The sequence below is a fragment of the Oratosquilla oratoria genome, chromosome 1, assembly GCF_046742065.1.
Source record: "Oratosquilla oratoria isolate Oo_2021 chromosome 1, ASM4674206v1, whole genome shotgun sequence".
NCBI lineage: Eukaryota > Metazoa > Arthropoda > Malacostraca > Stomatopoda > Squillidae > Oratosquilla > Oratosquilla oratoria.
In genome coordinates, this window is record NC_134777.1 from 7,730,903 (window position 1) to 7,746,821 (window position 15,919).

The 15,919-nt window shown below is 38.6% G+C and overlaps 1 protein-coding gene across 2 annotated transcripts; it reads left to right on the forward strand.

Moving 5' to 3' along the window:
* The first annotated feature begins 2,378 nt into the window (after positions 1-2,378).
* sud1 (Prolyl 3-hydroxylase sud1) lies at positions 2,379-14,764 on the forward strand. Of its 2 annotated transcripts, none has more exons than XM_076196355.1 (11): positions 2,379-2,645; positions 6,762-7,004; positions 7,341-7,474; positions 7,575-7,731; positions 8,021-8,137; positions 8,525-8,616; positions 8,897-9,025; positions 10,135-10,338; positions 10,801-10,969; positions 12,921-13,105; positions 14,562-14,764. In XM_076196355.1, the coding sequence occupies exons 2-11, from the start codon at positions 6,782-6,784 to the stop codon at positions 14,715-14,717; spliced, it is 1,566 nt and encodes a 521-aa protein (XP_076052470.1). In that variant the 5' UTR covers positions 2,379-2,645; positions 6,762-6,781; the 3' UTR covers positions 14,718-14,764. The 2 variants fall into 2 exon arrangements, with proteins under 2 accessions (XP_076052470.1, XP_076052478.1); XM_076196363.1 differs by having other exon boundaries at positions 2,379-2,642; positions 6,760-7,004.
* The last annotated feature ends 1,155 nt before the right edge of the window (positions 14,765-15,919 follow it).

Genomic DNA, 15,919 nt, shown 5'->3' on the forward strand with positions numbered 1-15,919 from the left:
GTGGAGGACAAAGATAGGAAGAGCAGAAAGTTTGTAATAAATTATGTGCCTCCTAAAACAGCCTAGTGGGATGAGAGAGAACATAAAAGTATGTTAGAAGACACAAGGATAACATTAAATAAGATAATGGAGGAAGAATAGTTATAATGGGCGACTTTAATTGTAAAGAAGTCTGCTGGGAAGAGATGACAGTAAAGGGCGGAGAAGACTCATGGGGAAATGTACTACTTGATATGATTATTGACCACACAATGACACAATGGATTCAAGAGAACACTAGGTATAGAAATGAAGAAGAACCATTGAGACTAGACCTATTAATCACATCAGGACCTGAAATAGTGGAAAAAATGAATATAAGACACCAATAAGTAAAAGTGGCCACATATTGGTTGAAATGGAACTAAATGAGGAAAAATACATAAAAAGAAATGAACAATATAGAAAAGGAAGATTGACGTATGAAAAAACAAATTTTTATGAAATAAGAGAATTCTTTCAAAAAGAAGACTGGGAAAGAATATACAAAGAGAAAACAACAGTGGAAGAGAAATGGAATATATTTACAAGAATTTGTAAAGAAGGAGTGGAAAAGTATGTCCCAAGACAAAAGCAAGAAAAAGAATTTGTAAAGTGCTGGTACAACAAAAGTTGTAGGGAGTTGAAAGATAAAAAAGACAAAAAGCTTGGTCAAAATGGAAAAAAGACAAAAGACCTGAAAAATGGAAACTATATACTGGTTATGGAAATGAAAATGTACAAGTGTGCAGTCAAGATAAAAAGAAAATACGAAAAAGATGTCATAGAAAAATGTAAAGACCAATCAAAACTATTTTACAGATTTGTAAATAACAAAGTGAAAAACAAACAAGATTTAGAGAAACTACGACAAGGAGTTGAATACACAGAGGAAATAGAAATGGCAGAAATTATGAACAAACATTTTAAATCGGTGTTTACAAGGGAGAACATACAACCTGGAGAGATCGAATGGGAAGAGAAAGTCCCCCACTTGTCACGTGCTAACCCAGGTTCGAGTCCTTGGCCGTACCACGTTTCAATTTCTGCATGCTGGCCTCCCCGAGTAACCCTTGATGTTCATGGCTTAGAAATAAAGTTGATAAAAATGTATATCTGTTCACTGGGACCCATTCATTGTTGTATATATATATATATATATATATATATATATATATATATATATATATATATATATATATATATATGTATATATATATGTATATATATATCGAAGGGGATCGTTGTGTAATAAAATCAAAGTCACTTTGTCTATCAACTAAGTTGTTTCAGAGTAGAATGTATATGAATTTCCATGTGACAATGGAGGCGTGGGAGAGCACGTAACGCCTAACAAGGCAGCTCCACTACTGACGGCCGTAGTGGAAAGCACTATCGTTACAAATTCGATTTTAACTGTTTTTTAAGTACGTTTACATTGATTACTTGCATATCCACCAAGTTTACAGGTAATTTTCATAATCATATCTAATGAAGTTAGTGACATTCTAATTCATAGCAGAGAGCATATGCTAGGGCTGGCGAAATTGTTCAAAATTTGAACGATATCATACCAAATGTCTCCTCAGCATCAGTTCCACGACTTAATGATAACCTATACTTCTTGCACCTTTGTTAAGTTTCCAGGTATACTTATTGACCAGTTTCTACTTGAATTGCTAAATAGAATCTGGTGCTAGTCGGATCTAAGTCCCTCTTAGTTCGCCATTCAGCATCTCACTATATGACGCAAGTTATTTGACATGTGGAAATTTTAAAATTAAAAGGTGGCGGCACACAAGGTATTTCTCGTTAGTATGCTACTTACTTTTGCTACTTCGTTTGAACAGAATCTACTTTGGTTACGATCTTTTGTTTTTAAAATTTCCAAATGTCAAATTATTTTTGTGTCGTACAGTGAGTGGCTAATAGACGAAATGAGAGAAGCTAAACCTTTACGAATGTTAGATACATTATTGAGATGTTCTTACGGAAGTCTAAAATATTGTAACCGAAGTCTTTCTACTCGAACGAAGTACCAAAAGCAAGTGGTATGCTTTACCCTAGTGTGCTGCCACCAAGCATTATGCACTTATCCCAATACTGCATATGCGAATGGGTTATGCTAATATTTTTATCAAGATAGGGGATTTCTTTCAATTAAACAATAAAAAAGAATGTTATCAGCCAAAATAAAAATCAAATGTATGAATTTCTATAGTCAATTAACTCATTTATTATTAGCTGAATACTATTAGGTAATGTGAGACAAGCAAAACCTAAACGCCATATTATTTTTCTTTTGTGCGGCGGATTTTCTCCGCAATTTTTTAATCAAATTAGTGTTAAGATACAATCTGTTTGTGATCGAGTATATAACTACTGAAGTGTGGTTTTGTTTTGCTTCTTCATGTAACTGAAACGATCACCGCTTTACTGTGTATCGCATGTATACCTTGACGACGATTTGAGAAAACACGACAAAATATACTTGATCGGATATATCAATGGCATGATACAAGATATCTTGTGATTAATTTTATACATCAGTTGAACGAAACAACTGACGCAGCTTCAGAGAAAAAAATAGTTTGCCAGATACATGCACGAAGATATTTGAAAAAAAGGTAAGGATATGTTCCTCCATGCGTTTGACTGAACCAGATAACTGCATGAAAAGTTGAAATATAATGTTGATGCCATATGAACAGACTTCAATTATGAATGAAAACGAATAACTTGTTCAAGTTTAGTGCATATTAAGTCTGTAAATTAGCCAGCTAGCATTGTTCAACTTTGGACGGGATGAACCAATTAATTAAGTGTAGGGTACGTATTTTGATGGAATTATTAGGTAGATAAGATAACCATAAATGGTGTATGATTGTATCGCATGAATGAAAGCGGCACTTCCTACATAGCAAAGGAATGATGTTTGGGGAACAACTTCGTAGGAAAATAAAATTAATGGGTTTAAGCTGTTTCATATCCTGTGAACATCACCTAACCAGCTTGCTCAGTTAACTGGATAGGTACTGTTATTGACAAGTTTATAGGGAGAAGTCTACTTTATTGCATTATGTGCAGGCTGTAAATGTATTACCTTGTCAATAGACTGACAACATGGAAAAAAAGGAAATATTTGCCGTTAAGTAATTTATTGGAATCTTTTAAGTTTTTGGGGATATATTCAGAGTACTCGCAGATGATTTCCCAGAAGAGGTTCATTTAAAGGGCTTATGGCTCCGGTATGGAAGCCAGGACACTTTGTGGCTGGCAGTAGCATGCTGTATTGATTTTTACTCAATAATTTAATTTTTGGGAACTTTCCTGTTATTGCCCCACCACTAATTTTGTTTTATTTTTCTGTTGTCTTTGATTTTGTTTATCTCAGGACAGGTTAGGTTAGGTTATTGCCCCACCTAACCTAACTTAACCTAGCCTAACCTATCCTAACCTATCTTAACCTATCCTAACCTAACCTATTCTAACCTAAGTCTGGCTAAGATAAACAAAATCAAAGACAACAGAAAAAAAAAATTAGTGGTGGGGCAATAACATGAAAGTTCTAATCTTTGTTCCTGACCCTGCCAATGCTTGTCTAGTCTGGCTTCAAACTGAGCTACTGTCATGCGACATGTGTCAGATCTACATATTAAAAAGAAAAAAATTCAAGAAGACTTAAACTCAAACTGATCAATACCCCGTATCAGATTTGTTATACTCGTCAAATATTTTAGATGTAACAGTACATGATGATCATTGATTAATACACCTGAAAGAAGATGAGGTTGTAGAGTACTCAAAAATTAATCATTGTGTAAGGACAATCATTCAGTAGAAACAACTGTGCTCAGTTATGAGTGATTTAGTAAGGACAGTAGACTTTGACAAATGTGGAATAATGGTTATGCTTGATCTTGCAGGCATGTAAAATTTCCATATTGTGTGAAATTCTGCGTACTTAAGAGCGCTTTCTCATGGTTTGGGATTATTTCCATGTGTATGGGAGGGGGACACCTCCCCCCCCATACACATACACTTAACCCCTGCTCAGTCGCTTTGCTCCCGTACAACTTTCCTTTTCTCTCTCTCTCTCTCTCTCTCTCTCTCTCTCTCTCTCTCTCTCTCTCTCTCTCTCTCTCTCTCTCCAGACCACACTCACATGCCTGATCTTGGTGTGGCATTTGACATGGCAGATCTTATTAAAGGATCTAAAATTTATAGGTATATGTAGTAATACAGTATATTAAGATGGAAAGAACATAATTTCATGAACATTCTCTATCAACATGTAAAAAATAAATTATATACCAAGGGCTTTTTTTCCCTTAAAAGGGAGGTAACCCAAGTCAAAAAGCATGTACCCATTCTACTCCCATCCGCCACCCTCTCCACCCTCTTGTCCCAGTATCCCACCCACTGCCCTGGGTCAGAAGCAATGCAGCAAGACACAGGACATCCATAGCAAAACCACTTCACTTAATTGGCAACCCATCCCCTCATGCAGAAAAAGAGAAGATGGGTAGAAATCCCATTGGGCTGTGTCAAAATATCATACACACATAACAACTCCCTATCCCCCCTCCCATTTGCTGCCCCATCCCTTCTGTGCATCACAGTTTCATCTATACACAGCCACTCCACTCACCCCCATCTCCTGCCTTCTCCCTTCTTTGCTCAACAAACATTCATCTTACTCCTTTCACCCCACCCTTCCATCTCATCCCCATTTGTCCCCTCAAATTCATTCCATCCACCTTTTGTCTTACACACCTCTTTCAGTAATCTTTCTTCACTCGTTCTCCAAACCATCCCAATATTTTTTCATTAACCCTATCTGCCATCTCCTTTTCCATCCCCACTCACCTCCTCACCTTGTTTCTCACTCTATCCAACATTGTAACCCCAACCATACTTCTCAGCTATTTCATCTCAAACACATTTAGCCTTCCTCTCTGCCTCTCTTGAATTCCCACACTGTTCTTCACCAATTACTCCGGGCTCTGTTCTTCTCTTAAGCCTTGCAATTAAAACCCTCCCATATGACATCCCAACTACACTCACCAAACTGATCCCTCTGAAAATACTACTCGCATTTTCCCTTAGGCACTCTACCCTTTTAGACAAATTAAACAACCTCACTAACCAGTACCTACTTCGGACATTCCACTTGACACCCATCTGACCCAGGTGCCTTACCTGCTCTCATCATTTTGAAAGCTATTTGCACCTCATTTTATCTTATTTCTTTTCCATTTCCCTCTCCCATTACAATAATTTTCTTAGCACCTCTCACTCCTATCACCAATCCCTCCCTATTCTCCTTCTCATCCAATAGAATTGCTAAAGACTTATCCCAAATTGAAAATGCATCCTTCTCCGGCAATACAAACCCAGGAACATCTGCTTACAAGAAACACAACTAGGCACATTCACATCCCCCTCCCACACACACACACCTAAATGCTATGCTAGATACCTTGCCCCCTCCTACCCAAACCAAACAAGCAGGCACAATAACCCTTGTTAGCAAAGGTATTTCATTACTCTCACATACCACACCTTTCTTAAAGCCACTATATCCAAACTTTTTCAACACCATCCAGTAACCATGTGCCTCTATATATACAGCCTTCAGAAGACATTACCTCAGAAACACTATCAGATCTTACCCAACTGTCCTTCCCTTGTCTTTCGTTAGAGTACAGTAATACATGACACCCCTTCTAGGGAAACACCACCACTACCCCACAAGGTTAACTGTTTCCATACTAGCAATGCACTGCCTACCACTATACAACACAAATCAGCCTACAGCTTTACACCTTCAAACAGTGACCAACACATCCATAGACCTATCAGTATGCATACCAGATTTTGTGGAATATGAATGGTTGGTAATGGGAGACCTCCACCATAGTTGACTACTTCCCATTTCTTTTACATTACTTACATGCTCCTCCCACCCCAAGCAACCTAAGAAAATGCATCATACATAAGTAAAACACCAGAAAGCTACCTAGTAAATCACCTGAAAACCCTGTATCCTGCAAATTTCAACACTTGTCATCATCTGGAGGAGGTTGACACCTGGTAACCAGACTGGATCAAAGATATCTTTTAATAGTTTCTCTTCTTCAGTTTAATTTTTTTCCACCACTTCATATAAGACAGAGCTGGTAACACGTAATTGCTACTGTCATCTTTATTGGCTGGTGATAGAGGAACAGCCTTACATTTACATAATGTAAACAGTAGTTCATCATTTCTTCCCAGATAAATCTTGTGTTATTTTACACAGCCACTCCACAAAATCTCTTCACTGAGTAACCTGTAAGCAAACCCAGTGGCTGTGTCCAGATTCCTCAGGGATGCAGGTCTTGAGGAAGAGAAACCTGGGGCATTGGCTTGACTCTGGGAGAGCCCAAGGAATACTGTAGGCCAGTGGTTCCCAAACTTTTTTTGTTGTGGAACCCTTTGACATTATTTAAAAAAAAAAATGGAACCCAAAATAAAACATACTATATTGAAAAATGAATTTATTTTAAACAGACATACTTTATACTCAAAATAGTAAGTTGTACTGTAATAGTAAGCATGTCTGGTGAACTTTAGCTTACGACCTACGGAACCCCTAGCCTAGCTTCACGGAACCCACTTTGGGAACCCCTGCTGTAGGCTTTTTTAAGGCTGTGAGTTGCAAGGCAGTCAAATCCATTATTGATTTGTTTTCTTTCCAGATTGATAATTCTGTGCAGTAATGTCAGCATCGGACAGGAAACAAGAAAGTTGGGATGGTAGTATGGAGAAGAGGAAAAGAAAATCTGATAATTTTGACAAGAAGAAAGGGAAGATAAAGAAAAGTAGCAATGGTCACAGTGAACAGCAACAAGATGTAAGGCTTAACAGTAAATACACTGATTCTACATTTAAGGAACAATTTATTGAAAGTTGGAGGATTAAAGATAAACACATTCATCCAGGTTTGTGTATATGATTTTTGATTAATTAATTTATTATTTTTTCTTCATAAAATTATATGATGGGGTGGCTAATGTGGAAAATTGAGCTAACTAAAAATACTCTTTCAAGAGTGGAAAATGTACACGATCAGGACCCAGTTCATCACTGGCAGTTTCTATGACTTTCGATCATAGAGATGATAAATGTTACTATTGGGGTTTTCTCATTGGAACTTTATTATCAGGAGTTGCACAAAAATATACTTATACTCCTTAAGTTTTAAGAAAATATCAGTTAATTATGTGTTGTATATAGTATTTCTTCCAGAACTTATTATTAAACTTTCGAATTTATAGGTACTGAAATAATAAACTCTCCTTTCACCTGTGGCTTTTTTGAGGATTTTCTTCAAGACGGAAATGTGCTTGAAGGTGCACTCCGGGAACTTCAAGAATTAAATTATGTGGAGAAGAACAATGATCTTTATAAGGTTTGGTATTAGTATGTGTTGTTACATAAACATGATAGAATACTGATCTTGAATAATTATAATTTTCAAATTTTATCCGGCTAATATTATTGTTCACTAGTTCAGACAGACTGTAGATCTGAAGAAAGTGAATTCATCATGCCTGTCAAGCTTGAGAACTTTTATTTATGGAGATTTCCGTCAGTGGTTGACAGAAATGACAGGAATTCCCTTGAATGACAAAATAGATTTGGGATCTTCACAGTATGGGTATACAGGTGAGATATTTGAGTTACATAGACTGATTTACTTGTTTTACTTTATTCTTTTTTATCTCTCCAGCCATCTTGAGTGTTGCATATATATACATACTGTACATGCATACAATTAGAGTATATATTTTTCACCGGTTACTTATATGCTTAGCTAAAGAATCACTGATCAAGAATTAATATATTGCCATAGATATTTCTTATGGACTGCCTTTCACAATGCACAAAACAATTATTGGTTAGAATGTATGATAATTAACCTCTCAAGACTATTGAAATCATTGCAAAACTACAGATTATCTTCTTTGTCATGATGATGAACTGGAGGGAAGAAGGATTGCTTATATTCTTTATCTTACCAAGGACTGGACACATGAGGATGGTGGATGTCTTGAACTGTTCAACACTGATGGTGAGAATTTTGAAATGTTTACATTATTTACTTAACATTTAGGGAGTGGAATGGTTGGGCATGGGTATATGCCTTTTGACTTGGCTACTAGCTCTTGATATGTAGATAGATAGAAGATATTTACTGAAATACTCACATTAGCATTTATCGTTATGGCTACTAGCTCTTGATATGTAGATAGATAGATAGAAGATATTTACTGAAATACTCACATTAGCATTTATCGTTATGGTGTTATGAAATTGTAATATTTTGCATATGGTGTAGTAATATTCAGAGTTCTGTTGTAAAGCTAATATCAAAAAGATGTATGATTATAGAATACTTCTTTTTATGGATTAATGATAAACTATGTTTATGATGTAAAAAGTTTAATTGGGTCTTCAGATAATGCACAGCCCAAGAAAGTTGTGAAGTCTCTTCACCCCAAATGGAACTCTTTTGCTTTCTTTGAGGTCTCCCCTACGTCCTTTCATCAGGTATGGACTCTTATTGTACCATTAAGCTTCACTTCTGTGTTACAGATTCATTGGTATTTGTAAAGAAAATATCCAATTTTATTGCATTCCATGGGTGGCAAGATAAGAGGGTGGAGGGGGGTGGAGTGTGATGGGGATGGAATGGGTGGGAGTGGTTTTTATGCCTTTGTTTTTATTGGCTACCTCCCATGTAAGGGGAGAAAAAACCTTTGGTATATGTATGTATGTATTATTATTTGTATTTATTTATTTTTTATTTTTTATTTCTCTTAACTTGCAGGTAGCAGAAGTTTTATCCAAGGATAAGTTACGTTTGAGTCTGAATGGTTGGTTCCATGGACCAGATATTGTGAGACCTCCAAAGTATCAAGAACCAAGAAGTTTACTTAAGCCTCCAGGTCATATTGAGGTGAGCTATTGGGCAATCAGAGGACTTACTAATATTTGTATAGATCAATCAATCAATCCATTGCCCCCAGGTCTCCCTTGCAGGGGACCTGTGGTCTTGAGGAACCTAGTAACAGCCCCCGGGTGGGACCAGGCGCTGGACCTTCATGGCCACACCTCTTGTGAGAGGCAGGGATATAATGTGCCTATGTGCAGGATTCTTGGACAGTTTTTGTGATCATAACCCTTCCTTTGGAGGGGCATCTTCTCTGGCTGTTCGGGATCTTGGCAGTGTAGTCTCATGCAGGCCAGACATAGCAGCACCTTCAGTTGTGGAAACTCCCAAGTTGACTACCCAGGGCAATGGGTGAGATGCAAGGATGACCCTGTCATCCAGGAGTATGTGTGGATGAAATGGGTGAGAGTGGATTAATGCCTTTCACTTATGCTACCTCCTTGTAAAGGGGAAAAAGCCATTGATATACGTATGTATTTACATACATACATATACCAAGGCTTTTTCCCACTTTCAAGGGAGGTAGCCAAAAAGAAAAAGGGATAAAATTATTCCCACCCATTCCATCCCTGAATACACTCCCCTCCCCTCCACCCTCCCTCTTATCTTAGCACCTCCTAGATGTATTGGCTGCATGTTATTGTGGCAAAGTAGCATGCAGTTGATACTTTAGGGTCTATATGGGGTGCCCCTACGGACCAGAGCCACACATCATTTTGTCTGTGATAGAGGAAAACTCTGTTCATAGAGAAATGATGACACTTTTATACTATGACTGTCCCTCCGTTATGCTGTCCCCCAACCCCTTGTTACTGTCCTGTACAATTTCTCTGAATATTCATTTCCTTTTTCGCCTACATACCCGGAAGTGGGGGCAAAAGAATACTGCCACCAAATATTTCCATTTGGATTGTAAGAGGCGAGAAAAAAGGGATTGGGACCAGGTATCCTTCTCCCTGTAGCCCCACAGGGAACATTCCTAAAAAAAAGTAAATGTATTTACTCTTATTGTTATATTATTCTTATTCTTGTTGTTGCTATTATTATAATAACTTCTGGCTCTTGGATAGTAATGGGTTACTACTCACTGTAGAAATATAATTTGGCATTTGTAGCAAGAAGAACTCTACTCTTGGATCAACCCAATATATTTGGACATGGCAAGTCAAAAAGAAATTAGACGGAGGTTTAAGGAGGACTCGGAGATTGAATTAGAGAGCTTTTTGGCCAAGGACAAGTACGAGGAAGTTAAAGCGGCATTGTGTGATCCATCCCTGAAGTGGAAATGGAAGGGACCTGCTAACAAACGGCATTATCAGGTAAGAGTAAAACTTTTTTTCATTTACAGACATTTGTGTTCAACAGCAATTTGTTGGACTTCAATCTAGTTTAAAGCAAGATGCTTCAGTATAGGAATGCTTTTGGGCCAAATGGGATGATTTGTATTCCATCTCCCCAAATGATTAGATTTATTTGTTATTAGAGGAGACTGAAAATGGCCAGTAGGCACAATAAAGTTCAGACTTATTGCATTTATTCTTTGCTTCACTCAGTGTGCTAACATAGATAATTTTGCAAGGCATGTCTTCTTGAAAAGGGTACAATGATAAGAATTATAAGGCTTTGATGTATGTTACAATCTATTCTCCTTCAGTAGATACATAACATTTCGTGAATTAATTGAATTTGGTATAATTCAAAGACAAAGGACATTTTTCATTATTATTGCAATAACTGTTATCATCATCGTTATAGAAATTTAGTTAAATCTTTCATAACAGAGTGTGAAACAGACCAAGGTTGCAGATATCGTACAAAGGTGTTTAGCATTCCTGCATTCAGAAGCCATGTTCCTGATTCTGTCACAGCTAACAGGACTTCACCTGCACAAACTTGCACCGCAAGATTCAGATTCTGAAGAAGAAGAGGAAGATGCACAGGCTGAGAAAAGTATTTATATTAATGTTATCAAAATATATTTTATATATCCACAAACAGGGTTGGATTCAAGTACGTGTACTTGTCCTAGGACTTAAATACATATTTTCAGGAACTTGAAGTTTAAGAATTGAGCAGTACTTGTACTTAGACACAAATTACTTGAAGAATATGAAATATATTCAAGTACAAACAAGTCCATTGTATTTAATCAAAAGTTATATATTGTATATAGATTCTCGCAAACTTTGAGATGATACTATTGGGTACATTGAGTGTTATGATGCTTAATCAGTGACATGATTCTTTTTTATTACACCCAGTACTTGTACATATATACTTAAGTACAATGACATGTACTTTAACTTGAACTGAAGTACATAGCAAAATAACCATGCTTGTACTTGAAAAATATTCAGGTACTTGTGATATGATATGGTTTAACATCACAAACGCCTCCAATCAGAAGGCTAGACAGTGCCCCTTACAGAGGACTTTGTACCGTGGAATTTAAAGAACCATGCCCTTGATTCTACTAACCCAGTGGCAGGAGTTGAACCAAGGGCATGGTTCATTAAATTCCATGGTATAAAGTCTGAGAAGTATGGTGGGGGTTACTAGGCTGGATAGAGTGAGAAATGAGGAGGTGAGGAGGAGAACAGGGGTGAAAAAGGATTTGGGAGATAGGGTTGATGAAAGAATATTAGGATGGTTTGGACACATGGAAAGAATGAGTGAAGAAAGACTAGTAAAAGAGGTATGGAAGGCAGATGTGGAGGGAGTGAACATGAGGGGACGTCCTAGGATGAGGTGGATGGATGGGGTGAAGGGGGCTTTGGGGAAGAGGGGAATGTCTGTTGAGGAAGGAAGGGAGAGGACGGAAGACAGAGGTGAGTGGAGAATGGTTGTATATGGATGATGTTGTGATTGCATGAGGAGGAATGGGCAGGAGGTTGGGGGTGGAGTAGTATGTGTGAGTAAATTTTGACGCAGCCCGAAGGGATTTCTCCCCGTCCTCTCCTTATATGCAAGTGGGGACGGAGAGGGGGGGTCGCCGATTAAATGAAGCGGCCTTGCTGTGGATGTGCTGTGTCTTGCGACACTGCTTCTGACCCAGGGCAGTGGGCAGGGTGCAGGGATGACCCGTCATCCAGGAGGTGCTCAGATGAGAGGGAGGGTGGGAGGGGGGTGGAGTGTATTTAGGGATGAAATGGGTGGGAGTGTTTTTATGCCTTTCCCTTTTTGGCTACCTCCCTTGTAAGGGGGAAAAAGCCTTGGTATATGTATGTATGTATAAAGTCCTCTGTGTGGGGCACCATCCTAGCCTTCCAATAGGGGAGAGTTTGTGACGTTAAACCACAGCATATCACAAGTAACCTGAATGTTTTTCAAGTACAAATACAATTATTTGTACATGAACTTAGGTAAAATCACCTATACCTGGACCGAACCCTGTAAGCAAGATGTTGTATCATTCGGAGTCATAATTAAGATTAGTTAACAAATTGGAGGGACTGTGAATGGGTTTTTGGGTGGATATGGGATGGGTGTAAGGTGGGTGTATGCTTTGAACCAGCCACCCTCTTATAGAGGGTAAAGGGCTTTTGTATGTATTTATCAGAGCTGGGCACGTTAACACTAGACAGGTAGTGCCTTACTAATGCAGTAATACAAGTGCCCAGCTCTGGTTATTTTATGTTTTAGAATAGGGAATATTGATGTTGTCGTTTAGGTATTATTTTATTGAGTTTTTTTTTTTTTTTTTTTTTTTTTTTTTTTTTAAGCTACATAATTCTGAAGGAAATTAAATTTTTTAACACATTGACAGTAACACATTTATGGTAATACACTTATCTAAATAATTCTGAAGAAAATTAGAATCTGTAACACATTGACAATAACACATTTATGGTAATGCACTACCTGTCTGGTGGTATTTATTAACATAAGCTGTATTTCCCAGGTAAACCTTCCTTAGCTTGTGAAGTACGTAGATGGAGTCCTGGCTGTTATACTTTGATCCATGATCATGACCCAGCTGGCACCGAGTATGCCCTGGATACGCTTATTTTCTTTGGACAGCTGGATAACTGGAAAGAGGAATTTGGTGGGTTCACATCATATGTAGCAAAGGATGAGGATGAGGAGGTTAGTAATGGATTTGAATTGAGAACTGTTTTCAAAGAGTGCTAAAATGTCTTGGGAATGTGGAATGAAAGAATGAGGAAAGATTAGCAAATAAATGTGGAAAACGAAAGTTGAACAGAGCAAACATGAGAGGACCAAGAATGAGGTGGATGGAGAAGGTAAAGTGGGGATTTGATGCCAGAGAGGAATCTATCGGCCAAGGGAAAGTGCAAAAGATAGGAATGGAAGTAAAATAGTTATATGTACATACACAGTATACATAAAGAGGGAAGGTAGAGGGTGGAGTGTATTTAGGAATGGAATGGGTGGGAATGGTTTTTATGCCTTCTTTTTGGCTACCTCCTTTGTACATACATATACCAAAGGCTTATTCGCCCTTACATGGGGGGTAGCCAACAAGAAAAAGGCATAGAAACCACTCCCACTTATTTAATTTCCCATATATTCCACTCCCCTCCACCCTCCTCCCTCCCTCCTATCTTGGCACCTCCTTGTAAGGGGGAAAAAGCCTTTGGTATATGTATGTATGTACTGTATCATACATACATGCATATATAAGGGAGGTAGCCAATAAACAAAGGCATAAAATCCACTCCCACCGATTCCATCCCCACATACTCCACTCCTTTCCACCCCCCTCCCTCCCTCTTACCTTGGCTCCTCCTGGATGACAGGTCATTTAAGAATAGTTGTACATACATATTTAAACCAAAGGCTTTTTCCCCCCCTATAAGGGAGGTAGCCAAAAAACAAAGGCATAAAAACTGTAAATGGGGAAAAAAAGGATCTTCTTTTCTGTGCTGTGCCTTGCGACACTGCCTCTGACCCAGGGCAGTGGGCAAGATGCAGGGAAGGAAGAGGGTGGAGGGGAGTGGAGTATGATAGGGATGGAATAGATACCAAACTTACACTACACTGAGTAGAGTTAGTGTGTCATCAAAGTCTAAGATCATAAGTGTGCCACTAAGCACACTTATACATATACATATTGATTTGATCTGGGCAGTGGGCAAAAGACAGGGATGACCCTTTATCCATGAGAACGTAAGATATGAGGTAAACAAAGGTGGTGGATGGAAGGGGAATTAGTTGTTGTTGTTATTGTTTCCTAGACTGTCTGTCCGAGCAGTCCCATCTCCCCCAGGATGTAACACTTCACCCCATACCATACAACACATAATGGAAGACTGCATTATACACAATCATGCACGCAAACAACACAACATACACTCTATAAAGAATTTGTGGGAAAACCCAGTTTCGGCTGTGGCATTCCTTGGGGAGACAGCACTGCTCGGACAGACAGTCTAGGTGCTTGGCTTGACTTGGCTACCTTCCATATAAAGGGGAGGAAAGTTTAGGTGTGTGTGTGTGTGATATGTATGCATGTAGAAATACAAGTTAAATCTATTTTTAGATGTGTCCTTGATTCAGAGATTATCTCTTTCCTTTGCAGTTATTAACAGTGGTTCCCCAGAGCAATTCCATGGCTTTGGTGTATCGGGATAAGGAGACATTGAAATTCAGAAAATATATCAATAAAGCTGCTCAAACTCCAGGCAATGCAGATAGCACTTCCTTCTTTGATATATCGTGTACCTATTATGAATGAGCAAATGTGTGGGAGTGTTGTATGTTTTCAAATACAGAGAGTATGTTTTATGACTTGTTTAAATTATCCTGTCACTGATCTACCCAAAATGGAATGTATGGCTGGCACTGCATGTGTGTTCCTCAAAGAACTGTTGTCCTTCCTGACACAGCTGGCTTAGGTGCAGGTTGGTCATTGTGGGAGTCGACAAGGTCCCTTCTTAGGCTAGTGACCTAGCAAGGATGGAATGTAGATGGGGCCGGGTGCTGCATGTGTGTTTCCTCAAAGAACTGCTTGTTTGACTCATACAGCCAAGCGGTGTAAGCAGTTCCCTTGGAGCCTCGTGGGGCAAAAGATGCGAGACAGGGGCAGGACTACTCCTTTCTGGGTAAGTCTATTCCAGGTGGGAGACTTACAGTGGTCTGGTAGAGATTTATTGTACTCATCCACTTCTTCCCACTTCGATATCCTGTAGCTGGCTGAGAATGTATTTCCCAGTCTGCTGGTATTCTTGAAACTCTTGTGAGACTTCAGATGTTTCGGCATCTCTTGATGGTTGTGTAGAGGGTGTCTGGGATCAGACAGCTGTTTGTTGTGCTTGGATTTGGTGTTAGCTTCATGATGGATATCGAGTAGTGTTATACCAGCCAGCCTGAACAGTGCTAGGAGTAGGGGCACCTTTAGGTTGCCTGTGATGGTACAGCAAACTTTACTTAGTTTTGGGTATACCTTGTCAGTATGTGCTGACCTGGCCCAGACCACTGAACAATACTCTGTTGTAGAGTAACATAATGCTAGAGCGGACTGTTTAACCACTTCAGTACGAGTCAAATTCTCGCGGGCAGGATCAGCTGCCATATAAACAATGCATCACACTACTTGCACTATAAAATACAGTCACTGCTGTATTACTCATTCTCTTTTACTCTGAGTAATAATAAACACAGAAAATGGGATCAGACCAATTCACAAAATCCGAGGTTAACATACAAAAAAAAAAATATATATATATATAAAATCAAGATGCCAACACTGGCATCCTCATGTGCCCACCAGCGTCTCATGATGCCTACATTGGTGTCATCGTACCGAAGTGGTTAAGCATATCAGGATCTGCACCCCAGTTCAAGTTGGCAAGTTGACTAAAGAGAGTATTCCTTTGGGAGAGCATTTTTTGGCACTTGGTGACCTGCTCCTCACTTTGGTACAATTATGCCTTTTGG

Coding starts and splice junctions, on each gene's coding strand:
- sud1 (XM_076196355.1), top strand. CDS start 6,782: ATGTCAGCATCGGACAGGAAACAAGAAAGTTGGGATGGTAGTATGGAG. Junction 7,732..8,020: donor TTCACAGTATGGGTATACAG/GTGAGATATTTG, acceptor GCAAAACTACAG/ATTATCTTCTTTGTCATGAT. Junction 10,339..10,800: donor CTAACAAACGGCATTATCAG/GTAAGAGTAAAA, acceptor CTTTCATAACAG/AGTGTGAAACAGACCAAGGT.